This window comes from Botryllus schlosseri, chromosome 8 (genome assembly GCF_051294905.1).
Source record: "Botryllus schlosseri isolate E-star chromosome 8, Bs_hap1, whole genome shotgun sequence".
In the NCBI taxonomy this organism is placed as follows: Eukaryota; Metazoa; Chordata; class Ascidiacea; order Stolidobranchia; family Styelidae; genus Botryllus; species Botryllus schlosseri.
The window spans coordinates 20,712,483-20,727,850 of record NC_137243.1 but is presented as its reverse complement, the minus strand read 5'-3'; the positions used below and the strand labels follow the sequence as shown (position 1 = coordinate 20,727,850).

At 42.6% G+C, this 15,368-nt stretch overlaps 1 protein-coding gene across 14 annotated transcripts in view; it reads left to right on the top strand.

The window, feature by feature from the left end:
• The window catches only part of LOC145445015 (kinesin-like protein KIF9), a 75,628-nt gene that overhangs the window by 52,261 nt on the left and 7,999 nt on the right, over nucleotides 1–15,368 (top strand). Inside the window, exons 12-15 of one of the 14 annotated variants that reach the window (XR_013916843.1) lie at nucleotides 12,447–12,644; nucleotides 12,707–12,952; nucleotides 13,036–13,190; nucleotides 13,253–14,980. The exons of 11 other annotated variants lie outside the window; for them this stretch is intronic. Coding sequence is in view for 1 of the 3 variants with exons in the window: in XM_080323115.1 (XP_080179241.1) it covers nucleotides 3,672–3,836 (165 nt within the window). In the remaining 2 variants the exon portion in view is untranslated. Of the gene's footprint in view, nucleotides 1–3,671; nucleotides 3,837–12,446; nucleotides 12,645–12,706; nucleotides 12,953–13,035; nucleotides 13,191–13,252; nucleotides 14,981–15,368 lie in introns of those variants that run through there. 2 more of the 14 variants (XR_013916844.1, XM_080323115.1) reach the window with 2 other exon arrangements.

Here is a 15,368-nt window from a genome sequence, read left to right as displayed (position 1 = left end):
TTTCGATTGATACCAGTTTCACCAATTTTAATGCTCGGCAAGCCGGTCAAAAATGACCGTCAAATTGCCTGTAGCCAGAAGGAAATTGTGACGTGATATATATATATATATCGACTTTTCAATTAGATAAATAAAAATGAAAAGGGCAAAAGAAAACAGGAAACAAAAAAACATCAAGATAATCAGTTTTAGGCTCGTATTAAGCGTCTCCAACGTAGGCGGTCGTGGGCGTCTTCAAGCGACAGCCCGCGTTGCGCTAGGTCAGTCTCCATTGTCGAGCGCCATGTTTTCCGATTCCAGCCACCTCTGCGCCATGGCTCCGTCGGAATGTGATTGATGATGGCGGCGGCTGGTTGCTCGTCTTGATGCCGCACTAGATGGCCGATTAGGCGGAAGCGTCGTTCAGCTGCCAGTAGACGGCATGGGACCGTTCCTGTGAGCTCTCGCAATGCATTCGTGGATATATGCTCCGGATGGTGAATGCCGAGTGCATAGCGGAGGAGTGCGTCATAGTTAGCGTTGAGCGTCTTCGCCAGCTTCTCTGTCAGCGTGAGTGCCTCTATTCCGTAGAGAAGAACCTGCTCGACAGTGGCACGGAAGATACGGGTCTTGAGCTGGGTTGGGGCACTTGAATGGAAGAGGCTATGTAGCCGTCTTGCCGCACCCCAGGCCTTTGCTCGCCTCGCCTTGAGCGCTTTTCCAGAGTCGGCGACGTCAATACCGAGGTACACAAAACTCGTTACATACTTGAGATCGATTTCTCCCAGTTGAATCGGCGTCGCGTTCTTCGGTAGAGCTGGTATGGCCAGAACCTCAGTCTTCTTGGCGTTGATCTGGAGTCCAACAAGAGCGGCGGCGGCCTCTAGCTGGTTGATGAGGCGCTGTGCCCATGCGGTGTTCGGGGCAAGCAAGGCTAGGTCGTCTGCGTAGGCAAGAATACCTACGTGTATTGCCTCGCGAGTCGTACGCGTGCGCGTTCCTTGCCGTGGCCGCCATTCAAAGAAGTTCGTATTATCCGGGAAGGCCGTTCGCAGGACGAAGTCAAGGATGACCACGAACAGGAATGGTGCCAGGGTGTCACCTTGAAGCACGCCAGCCGAAGTGTTGAAATCTCCGCTTGGGCCGTCATCTGTTCGGACTCGCGCTCGTGTGTCAGTGTAGAGGGCCATAATGGCGTACGTTATCACCTCAGGAATTCCGTAGAATCTGAGGATCTCTGCCATGGCTGGGCGCGAGACCGAGTCGAAGGCTTTCGCGAAATCAACGAAGACGGCCACAACATTCTTTTTGCGTGAGCGACAGGTGTCAATGATTGTGCGCAGTGCCAGGATGTGCTCTGTAGTACCGCGAGATGGTCGAAATCCATTCTGAGCATTCAGGAGCTTGGTAGAGAGTTGCTCACGTATGCGAAGGAGCAATACTCGGTCGAACAACTTGGCAGCGGTCTGCATCAGGGAGATGCCTCTGTAGTTCGCTGGGTCACTCGCAGCGCCTTTCTTGTAGATAGGGACGATTTCGCTCTCGAGCCACTCAGGGGGCACCGGGCCGCCTTCTAGGACGCCATTCATGACGTCGAGGAGCACAGGTGCAACGCCCGAGGTGTAAGCAGCTGTTGGGATGCCGTCCGTACCGGTGGCCTTGAATTGTGGTACTCCACGCATGGCTGTCTTGAGCTCACCTAGCGTGATCAGGGCTGTATTGATCACTAGAGGATTTGCTGCTAGTGAAGGCGGTGCAACGAGCACATCGATGTCCGGTGCAAGTGTAGATAACAGGGTCTCGAAGTGTGCAGCGAGGTCTTCCGTACAGGCCTTCACGCGGGCCCTCTTGAAGCCAACTAGTTCACCGATGGCTTTCCAGGCTGCTCTTGATCGGCCTGCTTCCAACTCGTTTTCCACGGAAAGGGCAATAGCTTCGACTCGTTCCTTGCGAGCTGCGTCGTAAACGTTTGCAAGGTACAGAGCTGCCCCGTTAGCATCGCTATGTGCGTCCAGTGTTCCAGAGGTGTACGCAGCACGTCTGAGAGTCTTAAGGTTACGGCGTGCACTGAGCACTGCTGGGTCGGATTCCCAGGCTAATTTTGGCCGTGGCTTGCTAAGGGCCTCAGCGAGCGTTTCACGGGCTGCATCCTTGACTGCTGCTACAAGTGGCGCAAAGGCGGTCGGTATAGCATTTTGGATCTCGAGGGCGTGGAGTGTGTGCATGGTAAAGACATTCATCTTATTTGCGTCCTTGAGATCGAACCAATTTGGTAGCGGCTCCTTCGGTGTGCGCTTCGGGACGAACGGGAGGTGTTCACGAAGCGTGGCCAACACCAAGCGATGGTCACTGCTGATCGTTAGCATGCGTTCGGCAGTTCGTGAAATGGCGCCGTGCGGGAGCATTGCAGCAGATATAATTTCACTGAGGCGTGAGATTTGCTTGTGTCGACACCATATAGGACACTTTGGTGTCACACTCAAACCGATTCGTGGCGATACTGATTAGAATACACGCTTTCTCACTTGCCATCATCCTTATTTCTTGTTATCTACATGATACATTCGTACTCCGAATTTGTCGCACATTAAGTCATTTTTCAGTGTTCTTTTCATTATTAACGTGATGCAATACAAGATTATGGGTGGCACAAATTCTGAGTTTATTCGATTCGTTTGAACAGGTAACCTTCTACATTCCAATAAACTTGATTGTTGGATGTACTCGTATCCACAACAACATTATCGAATATTAAACTATTAGACATCAAATAGACAGTGGATTTCTATTGGTAAGATCGCGGCATGCAGCCGGAAGTGATATTAATTCTAGCCCAGGGGTGGCCAACCCGCGGCCGTAGAAGGAAATTTGTGCGGCCGTCAACATGTAATTCAATTAGTTTGCGTTGGCGGCCGTCGACACGCAGATTGAATTTACGAATTGACCGATGTACTCCCAAAATGCTTCGCGAACTTAAATTGGGAAATGCTCCAATGTTTTAATCATCAAACAATTGCCGCGATGCGAGTTGGTCAACACAAAGCAAGAAACCGCAAGAGACAATTACTTATTGGCTGCGCGATTTCGCGTTTGTAATCATCATTATTGTCAGCTGGAAGTATTCGAGCGTTGTCGTGTGTTACTCGCAAGGCCCGTGCGTAGTGTATTTTGGTACTCACACGGGACATTGCGCGTGAATAACGTTGATGCAACTGCAGATTCCGTCGGACGGACTGGTAGCGCAGGCCGAATTTACACTTCAAATGATCGTACCGTTTTAAGATTCCATTTAATAACTCAACTGCATGGTTTGATATTAATGAGTACAGGGCCGATATTGAAACGTCACACGAATGGTTCAACTCTGCACGTACACCAGCGGCATGCAGTAAAGTGCGTTTTCATGCGACGATGAAGTCATCGATATGGAACAATTATGACGTCACAAGAATTCGCCACCTCGTAAAAAAATAAAAGTCGGCGCCTATGACTCAAGGTCATGCCCAAAAATAGCCATTTCTGCAAAGCTCTTCAGTGTTCAGTCAGGCAGTAATCATGTCTCACTTTTGTAAATTTTCACAGCGTTTATTATATTAGAATAGCTTTGCAGTGATTGCTCTACTTGAGTAACAATGCTGACTAGGTTAACCTCCTCCGACGAGACTGCAATCAACATGTTTGTTATTTTGCAGCCCCACGGGTCGTGGGGCACCGAGTCCCGCACAGCAGTCGGAAGCCAAAGTGGGTAAGGGCGCCGCCAGTGGTGTAGCAGAGAGTAGCGAATCGTACAGAAAAGAAGGGAGCATCGTGTCTGCAGAAAGTCCAAATGAACAAAATGTTGTCGCCAGCAGACCGAGGTTTGTGTGAAGATTCGTTTCCTCGTTTCGCAAGAACTAGATAAGAGGATTCCAACCTGTTGGCCATGACCCCTAACACTTTTGGAATTAACAATCCTGGTAGCTCGACCGGTTATAACTCTTATTGATAAAACTATATCTTTCATAAAATCTTTTTCCTACTTGAAAAAATGCAAAAGTAGAACACACCTTTTCGGCTTCATTTGAGTAGTGTAAAGAAACAAGACATAGCTGGGTAGGCTACTACTTAAAAAAATTTGAAAGTACCTATCGAGTAACATCTAACAGAGTTGTGACCATGTCAATCTTACTTGAATAGTTTTGAGTTGAGTCAAGTCGAGTCATTTTCAACTCACCACCGATTCGTATTGTGTGACCCGAGTCGAAGTCATCGAATTCACTGTTCAATATCGAGTTCAAATCCGGTTCAACTCTCTTCTGCGAAACTCTCAGGGAATATCAAGTCCTCACCAGACATGGGGTAATCGCGATTAGTAATCATAATCGATTACGACGATTACAGCGTTTTGAAGTAATCGTAATCGCAATCGATTACATTTGAAAAAATTCCAAAGTAATCGTAATCGACTACTTCCCATATCTAATCGATTTCTTCGTGAAAGTACGATTACTTCATATTTGTACAAATACCATGACATGAACTGAACATTTTCGAACAAGGAAGAGATTCCAAGTTAGTGGTAGCACAAGCGCCCGATTTTCAAACACGCCACTCACTGGTCATTATTACCTCAGAAGTATTAGCGTGCTCGTCATTGCGTAAGTATCCAAGGGTAAATAGATATTTGAAGTACATTGTAGTGTGATTGCAAGTAGTAGGAAAACCCACCATGGTGTATATCTAGTTATCAATACACTTCAGACGCCACTAACTCGCAGCAGGATAATAATTACCACTCTGCCTATAGTTTCATATAGTAACTTATGAATTGATTTTCGGTTATTCTTAGTTAAAGGCAGCCTGACTGTTGCTGCTTGGCGAGTTGTCGGCCTATATTACACCGGACAAAGATTTGAAATCTCGTACTCGTCAAAAACAACATTACGATTTGCGCAACGAAACATTAAAAATCAACAGCTGCTGATATGTAGCATAACCGTGCCGTTCTTAGCCGTTTCTCGAGACGGCAGCTTGCCGTAACTGTACCAAGTTGAACGCAGAATTTTAGGCTCACGTTCACTTTCTCATATGACTCTACTTGAAACGGGCGCCAATAAATGTTATTTCACAATTCTTTACTCATCATTTGGACCTGTCGCCATAGCCGTCAACTTATAATATAAGTAAGTGGTATATACTATGTTAGGGTGGGTCGTAGCTAGAATCAGAACCAAAACAACAATTCGTCCCCCCACTCGAAACGTTGGTCTTGGGCCCCATAGGCTGGTCAATTTTCAAGGTGAAGACTGAATTTCGTCAATAATATTGGTGATTGCATCATATTCCTATTTATTTTCAATCCCCTGTCAGCCCCCGATAGTCAGATTTACATGTAGGTAGATACTAGATATGGGGGCGCTTAATTCATAATTATAGAATCTGGTATGATGTTATAATTACTTTATTTTATGTTGTTAATTCGTGACCTTCGGTCTGTAATATAGTCAAAAAGATATTGCGTAGCTATTGCGTAGTCGCCCAAACGTACACTTTCGTGAGACTAGGGCTACCATACGTCTTCTTCTAAGAGGATTTGTCCTCTTTTTTTGACTGGTTTAAAGGTGTCTTCGGAGGACGCCCAAATGTCCTCTTTTGAGATTTTATCCTCTTTTCTGAGAATGTATGTTAAATATAGGGCAAAATCTGACTGATATACAGTATATCAGCACTGAAGTAACGCTCCGGTGGCTATTTCGGGAGCTGAGCCGGAAAGCTGACCTATCTTTTAGTCAACCGACTACGAAGTGGGGAAAATTTACCATTTTCTCAGGATTTTCCTCCGGTATTGCAAGCCAAAAGACTGCGTTCTTCCATAGTGTCCTATATGGTGTCGAGACAAGCAAATCTCACGGCTCGTGGCCCTAGAACCCCCACAATAGGCTTTTTGCAGGACTTCGATCACGTGACTAGATACGCATAGCAACAAGAAATTGGTTAGCAAGCTACTTTTTCGCGCACCTGCTTCAGTGCTAAATATCGCTTAGTGTACTGTTGATTTCTGGTTGTAAACGTTTCAGAAATTTGTTGTAGAAGTGATCAGAGATTCACCTATGCTAGATGTCAATCATGTACAAAGCATTTAGAATGATATCGTCAGAATTACGCAGAAATCCATCGGTAACGTAGTCGTATTACGGTACTCAACTCTGATCATATGTACTTAAATTTATGCATTTGAAGTAAGCGATTGGCTTATATTCTGGTAAGAGTATTTGTTAGTTCAAGCAGTTCTATTTGTCTGTTGTGGAGCCTGATTTTGGATTGAAGATATGACTGTAGCAGCCGGGACCCGCAAGGATCAGGATAATATTAATAATAATGTTATACTGTCTGCTGGTTTGGGTGCTGGCGTGCTGCTATAAAACAAACGTCGCTGAACACATCGGAAGTATCTTTTGGGAGAACCTGCCGTCAAGACTAAGCAAATCAGTGCACTTTATTGTTGCCTTATACAATGCCGATTTTATCAGCACTACTTCGCAACTGCGATTGAAGTGGATTTGGCAAATCACACTCGATTTTGATAAATAGTTGATGTCACATATGTGCGATATTTAGCGAACTAAGGGAAGTAACTATCATATAACTCTTAGAGCAGCTCAAACGCAGTGACAAGATCGGTCATCCTATACCCAGACGTGGTCAACGTGGTCATTGTTGGGAACCGAGTAGAAGTAATGCCTTAATTTATACTCCAGTACAAGTGGCACTAATTACTTCCAGGACATGTCCAAAGTACTTCAAGTGGAAGTAGAAATGAATTTCTGAAAAGCGGTCAAGAAATTCGTTACATGAAGTAGATTTGGTTGAGGTCACTTAGTTTTAGAAATTGATGCCATGTGACAACTGTAAACATTGCATGTTGCATCTTCTTGATCAACGCAAAAGGGTGATGACACCACAAATAAGTGCAATTTTCAAAAATTAATTTAGTTACCGCGGTACTGGGGCTATTTTGCCCAGTTGTTATGACAACCTCACGCTTGAAGGGGATGCAATCATGCGCCAAAGCTACTTTCTAGTTGCCAAATCCCAAACCTGGCAAAAAAGTACTACCTAAAAAGTGTCAAGTAGAAGTGGAAGTAGCCTAAACTCATAATGACGCTAGTACTCAGATAAAATAGTACTTCGTTGCTGACCCCCTCTGTGTATTGGCTCAACCAACTCAGAAACATCCTCTAAAGACGACTAACATTGTTTCTTTCGCATTGAATCCGTAATATTCTGAACTTATGATATTCTTTGATTCATTGAATTTTCAAATAAACTTGCGAAGAAGATTTTTGTGCATTTGATACCCAGAGCATAAGAAATAGTTGAAGAAAAATGGATGTTAACCGTATCAAGTTCAATAACTGCCAAGACTGTGATGCGTATGTATTTTCCTCCACCTCCATAGCCACTTGTCTAGACATATTCATAGCATCCACGGAAGAGCGCTTGTCTTGCTGTACACAAATGAAATATCATTTTCAAAGCAGACATCAACATCGGGAAAGAAGTTCAGGACAGTTAGTCAGTGGTCAGATCATCTGCTGACATTTTCTGTTGGCATGAAACCACGCTGCCTTCCACCGCATGACCAAATTTTATGTGGTGATATTAATTGGATCCAGGCTGAATTCTTGACGAGGGCATCATTAATTTCTTAGTTGCCTATGTTCAGCTCTCTTGGGATAATCCATCAGATCATTAATCCGTATGCATGTGGTATAGCCATATGTCTTGAAACTCAAGATATTTGCACTGTGCCATAGAGTGAAGTAATCCAATCCAGGCAATCAATCAAGTAATCCAGGCCCCGGGACAGTTTGTTTCACCCTCAATTGGAGCTGATGATCATTTTCCTTCGGGTAGTGGCACTTGGCAGCATGATAGAATGATCAATAACTTTTATTATAGGTGTAGAGGTCTAAATATTTTGAATTGTTCAACTGAGAAGTCATGCAATAGCTTAGGATATTTAATGTATATATGGTATGTAGCACATTGCATGAATTCATAACACATCAACGTACTGGCATTGGCAGTCATCGTCTCTTAGGCTTAAAAATAGCAGTATCCTATATATATTGCAATCGATATCAATCATCAAAATGCTGCAATGATTACCAACTACCGCTACAATACAACTATAGTATACTATCCACACCTAACTTGATGCTGCAATAAATATCACACAGTCAATGTCCTGCAATGTCGAATTTTGTGTCATAAAATCATAGTTGACTACCAAATAACGGCTACAATGTCGATCATTTTGACGCAAGGAGTTTACATAGTTCATGAATCAAAGACATCCAACATATTTGAATCCTTGCGCATCTCCATGACACTTGCGAACGTTTACAGCCCGAAAACGATATTATACTGTATCCGAAATACGGCTACGTGAACGACGGATTTCTGCGTAACTCTGAGATATCATTCTATGTGCTTTGTACAGGATTGACATCTAGCATAGGTAAATCTCTGATGACTTCTACAACAAATTTCCGAAACGTTTACAACCAGAAATCAACAGTACACTATGCGATATTTAGCACTGAAGCAGGTGCGCGAGAAAGTAGCTTGCTAACCAATTTGTTGTTGCTATGCGTATCTAGTCACGTGATCGAAGTCCTGCAAAAAGCCTATTAGCCTCGAATATTTGATTGTTATGGAGATTGGCATTGATACGCATCAATGCTGTCTGGCAAAACGAGAGGGTAACGTGAGATTAACTCTCTCTCTTCAAAAATGACCGTCAAATTGCCTGTAGCCAAATTGAAATTGTGTCGTGTTACAATTTCACTGAGCCGTGAGATTTGCTTGTGTCGACACCATATAGGACACTATGGAAGAACGCAGTCTTTTGGTTTTATGGTTGAATGAATAAGCAACAGGCGTGCTCGGCTCGACAGTCGGCACTCGAGACTCGACAGGTATCTGAAGGAAGGCATCATATGCATAATCGCTGGCGTCTTGCGCAGTGCGGCCTTAATTATCGATAATAGACTGAGTAGTTCCGTGATTGGAATAGTCATCACCATACCATTTTACGGTTGTCAAGTTTTCATGTCGGAAGATTTCACATGCATTGGGTATACGGCAGGGTTGTAATGACTCGAGTCATGACTCGACTCGAGTCACGATTTTTTGGTGACTCGACTTGACTCGAGTCATTTTCTTGAAAAGGGAAAATGACTCGACTCGACTCGAGTCAATATTTGGATTGACTCGACTTGTACTCGAGTCATTACGCATGACTCGACCCAAGTCATTGACTCGGCATATTTTATATGACTTGAAGATAAAGAAATTCGCGAATCGTACTGGCTAGATTCACGCATATGACGAATTCTGACGATATCGCTATTTGTCGCCACTGCTTTCGTTGCACTCGTCTGATATCAGATATGCCGCCGTAAAAACAACAGACAATGGCACATATAGTAGCAATGCATTGTACAAAATCATCCTGTGATGAAGAGGTAATAGATCCTCCATAATCAAAGTACTCCAGACTTTTCAATTATACAAGCAAACAATCGAAGCAAAGTTCAATTAGAGGCAATGAAATACATTAGATGGTCAAGTACTTGGAAGAGACTGATAAGCTCATTTGTAGATTTGGAGGCGTTGATTCTTTGCATTATTGGGCGACCAGAAATAATGAGTATCCAATGCTCTTCAATGTGGTTCAAAATGCTTGTCAATTCCTGTATAGTGCACCAGTGGAACGTGTTTCAGTAGATGTGGATTTATTCTAAGGCCATGCCGCTATAACATATAGCCTATGAGGATCTCCTTTCCACTTTGGTATTTTTGAATTCTAACTCATTATTGATTTCATCTGCTGTCAGTGAAAACACACAATACACTCCACCCATTTGACGTTTTGTTAGGTATGTGCATTGTGCACGTGAGTAATAATAATAAATGGCTAATGTTGTATGATGTTTGTACAATAGGGTTGTTCAAAAACAACTTCTTATTTATTTCACAGGGTGGCTACTTGGTAAAATTGTTATGTTGCATAAAAAGAACACTGAATCTGGCTTATTTTAAAAATTAGAATCAATGATATGAGAGGAGAAAATTTTATATTTGAAAATAAAGGGAGAGTTTTCGGTGAGAAATAATTTCACATAATATAATTACATGCTATTAGTAAGCCGACTAATATTCCACTCTAATAAATTCGCGTTTTCTAGTTGGAATTGAGCCAAATTTGCTATGAATCATATTTTTACACAATATAACAATATCATGAGGTGGCCGGTAAAATTCTAAAATCTCTATTTGTAGTTAATCCAAAATTTAATCTCATATTAGTAACGCTCCGGCGGCTATTTTGGGAGCTGAGCAGAAAAGCTGACCTTTTTTAGTCAACGACCTGATAATGTGAAAAAAAAACTGTACATCTACATAACCATGCATCTGTTGATTCTCTATCAGCTGGAATCTAGACGTGAATTCGTTGGTTCTATATCAGATAGCATGTAGAATGAATTCGTTGATTCTCTATAACCTATAAGCTAATTCAGGATTGAAAACATGAGTTGAACATGACTTCAATACTGTGACTTGGACTCGACTCGAGTCATAGCACTATGACTCGGACTTGAGCCTTTTAACGGTGACTTGGACTCGGACTCGAGTCGGAGATGAATTGAAAATGACTCGACGTGACTCGAGTCAAAACCAGAAAAGCAAGATTGACTCGTGACTCGGAACAATGTGACTTGGTTACAACCCTGGTATACGGTATACCGTAATTTTCCAAGTATAGTACGCCCCCATGTATAATACGCACCCCTAAAATAGCATGTAAATTCTGGGAAAAAGCCTGTACCCATGTATAGTACGCACCCTTCATTTCAGTACATGAATAGTTCCGAGATGTCACTCTTGAACAGTCGTTACACAACGATCGCTAATCGTTATACAATTAGCGAGATTGTCTTTAAACGATAGTAGATAGCAGCCAAAGCCTGCGAGGCGGGTGGCGCGATACATCTTGAGCACGAGGAGACCTATTACAAACGCGATTGTTAATAATTATACAATTAACGGTATTGTCTCTAAACGATAGTAGATAGAAGCCAAAGCCTGCGAGGCCGGCGGCGAGTTAGTTTGGGCAAACGAACCGACATCTTGCGCACGATGCCTATTACAGATGCGATTGCGCCTAGGCTAACGGTTATGTCATGCGCAACAGGTCTGCTGGAGATGTGACTGATTACGCAAGCGATTATATCTTGCGCACATGGCCTCTTGTACATGCGATTGTTCGGGCCTGTCGTTGACGCGATGAATTGGCGAGAATTGCCGCGTGCGAGTGTCTATTACTGACCTCATTTCGCTCGCGTACAAACGGCAAACCAACTCAGCGGGCGATCGCGTGATTGTGCACACGGCTCTCGTAATTAGCAACGCGCTTCCGTTAATTGGCAGCGCGTCACACTCTATAATACGAATTACTACCCGCGACGGCTGAAAGTGATGCGCGATTGGAAACAAACATGAAGAAAGGTTTGATTTCCAGTTTTTTTATCGAGGGAGATTTTTTCAAGCGTGTTGTTCCCATGTATAATACGCACCCTCCGATTTTAGGGCAAAAAATCGTGTAAATTTTCCGGATTATACATGGAAAATTACGGTATTTGAAATAACATATTTTGCCTTGACGTGGACATTTCGATCCAGTAATGTCACAATAAAATAGCTGTTATGTCTCTATATCGTACATATCGCGATCATCGATAGGCGGGCTTCTGAAGTTCCGTGCGATAGAAAAGTCATCGCCATATCATTAATCAACATTCTCGTATTCACTCCGATAGATTACAAATGGTGAAATGTATATCATGAGTGCATTCAGAAAACTTATTTTGCATTGATTGCACAATGCACACTTGAATTCATAGAAACGATTTCCAAGTAGGGACATCCTGACGAACTCCTGTGTAGGTGGCATCCAGGCATCTCGCCATTATCACATCTACTGGAATGGTCATTGGTGACTAGCATCAGAGCATTCTAAAATTCACTTCCTCTGGTAGTCACCTGGAGTTACATAAATTGACGTCCAATGTTGGGCATACTTAGCAAGTCCTCCGTAACTAAGTGTGGGAGGTGGGACGAGTGGGAACAATTGTGGACATACCAGTAACTCCATGGGATATCGGGTGTTTGCTGGGATTTCACTTGAAGTTATGGCACAAAATAGCAACGCAAGTCGGTATTTAACCTTCAATATTGAGATGTCCAGACACAGAAATTGTCGGCGCCAAATAATCTGCTTTTGTAACCTGAGCCGCAGTAAAAATGCTAGCTGCAAAGGAATATATTGGCACCATGCCAAAAATATGAATTTGGAATCAGTTGAAATTGGTGGCTATCAAATTAGAGTTCATTTTTCCTACAGTCTTACTGTATTTTAGGCTTCTCAGTCAAAAAGCCTACCTGCACACACGGGCAACTCAATCAATCGCTTCAATCTCTCGACGACAATAAAATAGACGATGGAGAGGAAGTGCCCGACTGCGTGGATGGCCAACCAGATCAATCTCTCGACAGTGAAATTGACATTAGTGAGGATATAGCCACCTCCGTCAAACACACTCCAAATCACAGTCGTGGTGTGTATGATTTTGATGTCCGCAGTATGTAAATAATTAAAACTATCAATTTTATCTTAAAGGCATATCAGCTCAATTGCAAGCCAGCATGGATGCTGCATTGCGAGCCATGGATGTTAGATTGCAAACCATGGGTCATAAAGTCCTCAACGTTCAACAACACATCAAGCAAATGTCAAAGAGTGTTTACAAAACAGAAAGAATCATGGACTTGATTCTGCCACACTTCGAAGTGTCTCTGCCTACCGAACTCCCTGCCGCGTTTCCATGTAAAGAGGAACTCAAAAAGATGGATCAGCTTGTAAAAAGTGATTCTGGAGTATTTGAATAAATTATAAAATACCACTGCCCATTAAGGTGCAGGCACGTACTAATCTGCACTTTCTTATAGGTGAAGGCTGTTATCGGTGCTGGTGGAAATAATACTGACGACTTCATGAGGTGGACAATGCCAAGACTAATAAAAAATGAAATTGCAAAATGCTGCAGTATCTTCGGAAGACAGATTGACAAAATCGGTCTGAAAGATACAGTAATTTTTATTTGGTATGTTGCTCGATAGAATTTGAAGTATTTTATTCAGCTATGGACTGATTTACCTTAAACAGCTGCAGCCAAGATGAACTTGGCCACAAATGAATGCACCGAAAAGGTTGTCGAAGGTTCCATGCGAAGATGGCTTGCCAACTCCAGAGATTGTGCCGGTAGTTCAAGGTACGGACGAAAGAAGAATCAAGAGTGCCACAATGCCTCAATCTGAAGCATTGGGGTTACTTTCAACCAGAAAAGCGCGGCGTATTCATAATATCAATCGTTTCATTTGACTGTGAGCACGCGAAGAGTGTTTCGATGGTATGATAATCCAAGTTACTTCGGCTGTGTGACTATTGCACTCTGGACTCTGTGACAGGACATACCAAGAAATTGAAATATTGCCAGAGGTGCTCGAATAGGAGTTATGCTTTACCAAATTTGGAGTGGAAGAAGCAATTTCCATGGCATGCCAAAACTATTTCAGGTGGAAGTACAAAATGAACGGAGTAGTATCAGAGAGTAGACTTTTTTCAATGGATTGCATACTTTTAGCAGTTAATCGGGGAGGCTAATATCGAAATCGAAATATGTATCTTTGTAGGCTAATGCAAAATGACTAATTCATGTCTTCACTGTAGATAAAGAGGCTATTTCATGCTGTTGTTGAAACAAACTCATCCTGAAACTACTAGCCACCTTACAAAATCCAAATTGTAAAGAGTAAGTAGTCATTTTTTCCTAAACTGTAGAAGCTGGAGTAGTCTAAACATATTTGCTGGAGTAAGTGGTGCAAGTAGGTAAAACCTATTGGAGAATTCTGATAGAGTAGAAATACTTTGTGAGTGCAGTCGTGTAATTTCTTTGCCGAGTCGTATCTTTATGGTAGACCTCCCAAATGTACGCTGTACGAATGTTACACTAAATATATTGGATGGTTTTCTGTAGTCGATGTTAACGCTTATTTCTTTGCACGGGAGAAACTCCGCGTATCTGCTGTGAAACTAAAAATATACGTCTATCGTTGCGTATATGTTGAATCGTGGAATTTGAAGTTGGCTAGTCTTTTTAGTTTTGATATCTGCCTGGCCTAGAACGACATTATCCTTCCGTTAGAATGGTCCACGTGTTAAGTTAAAAAATTAGGGAATGTGTGTGTTGCATTCGAAATTATTCACACCCAGAAATTCCCTAGAAAACAAACTGAGAGGGATTACCCACTACCCCTTGCAAACTCTTCACGTTCCGAAACTGATCTCGTACATGCTGCCTCTTCAGATTTTGAAATTAATGTCATGCCTTGGCGTAATCATGTTTGACTTGCATATTGAATGACTACAGTAACCTATTTCAATTGCTCATTGCTTCATATAATAATGCTTTCTGTGCATATCCTTGCCATGTTTTTTATCATTCTTTTCCTTGCTTTATGTGATGCCTTTTTGCATATTGCTTTCCAATTTCTTTATCATGCATTACCTTGCTTCATGTGACACTGCCTCTTCGTACATATTTTTGCCATGTCTTTTAGTATTATTTTGCTAGCTTGAGGTAATTGCGTCTTTTTCAAGTCTTGCCAATTTTGGTAATTTTTTCATCACCTCTTACTACCTCAAATTGCTGCCTCAAATTAGTTGTGGATCACTCAAACTTTCTCAAGCCAACGTGCGACACCATAAGGCACACTTCTAAAAGGAGAAGGGTGTCCCACACATTGTGGTTTATTCATTTATTACTACTCACTATCGCCAATTGTATATAGTTTCACTGCATGTATAAATTTTGCAATATACTGATTTTCCCGATGACTGTGTGAATAGATGTTATTGTAGTAGGTTTCGGGGTATGATATTAGTGGATGAGATAGTACAGAAGTAGGAGACAGGGCTAGTGGTCGCCTGCGGCGGCGGGCTGTGGCACCTATCCGGCGTCTTGGGCACCCAATTGGTACCCTACCTAATACCGACAGATCCGCCACAATTTCGTGGTTACCAGTTGGTTTCCCTCGTGGTCACCTGCTTTCGACCCGCGTTGGTCCCTTGTTGTCCCCAAGTGGCCGGTGAAATATCTGTCTTGGCTGTCCTAATCTCGAGTCAATACAAAAATTGACTCGAGTAAGTCGAGTAACCAAAAAATCGTGACTCGAGTCATTACAACCACGGGAATGAAATCCAATTTTAAGGCATTTAAAAA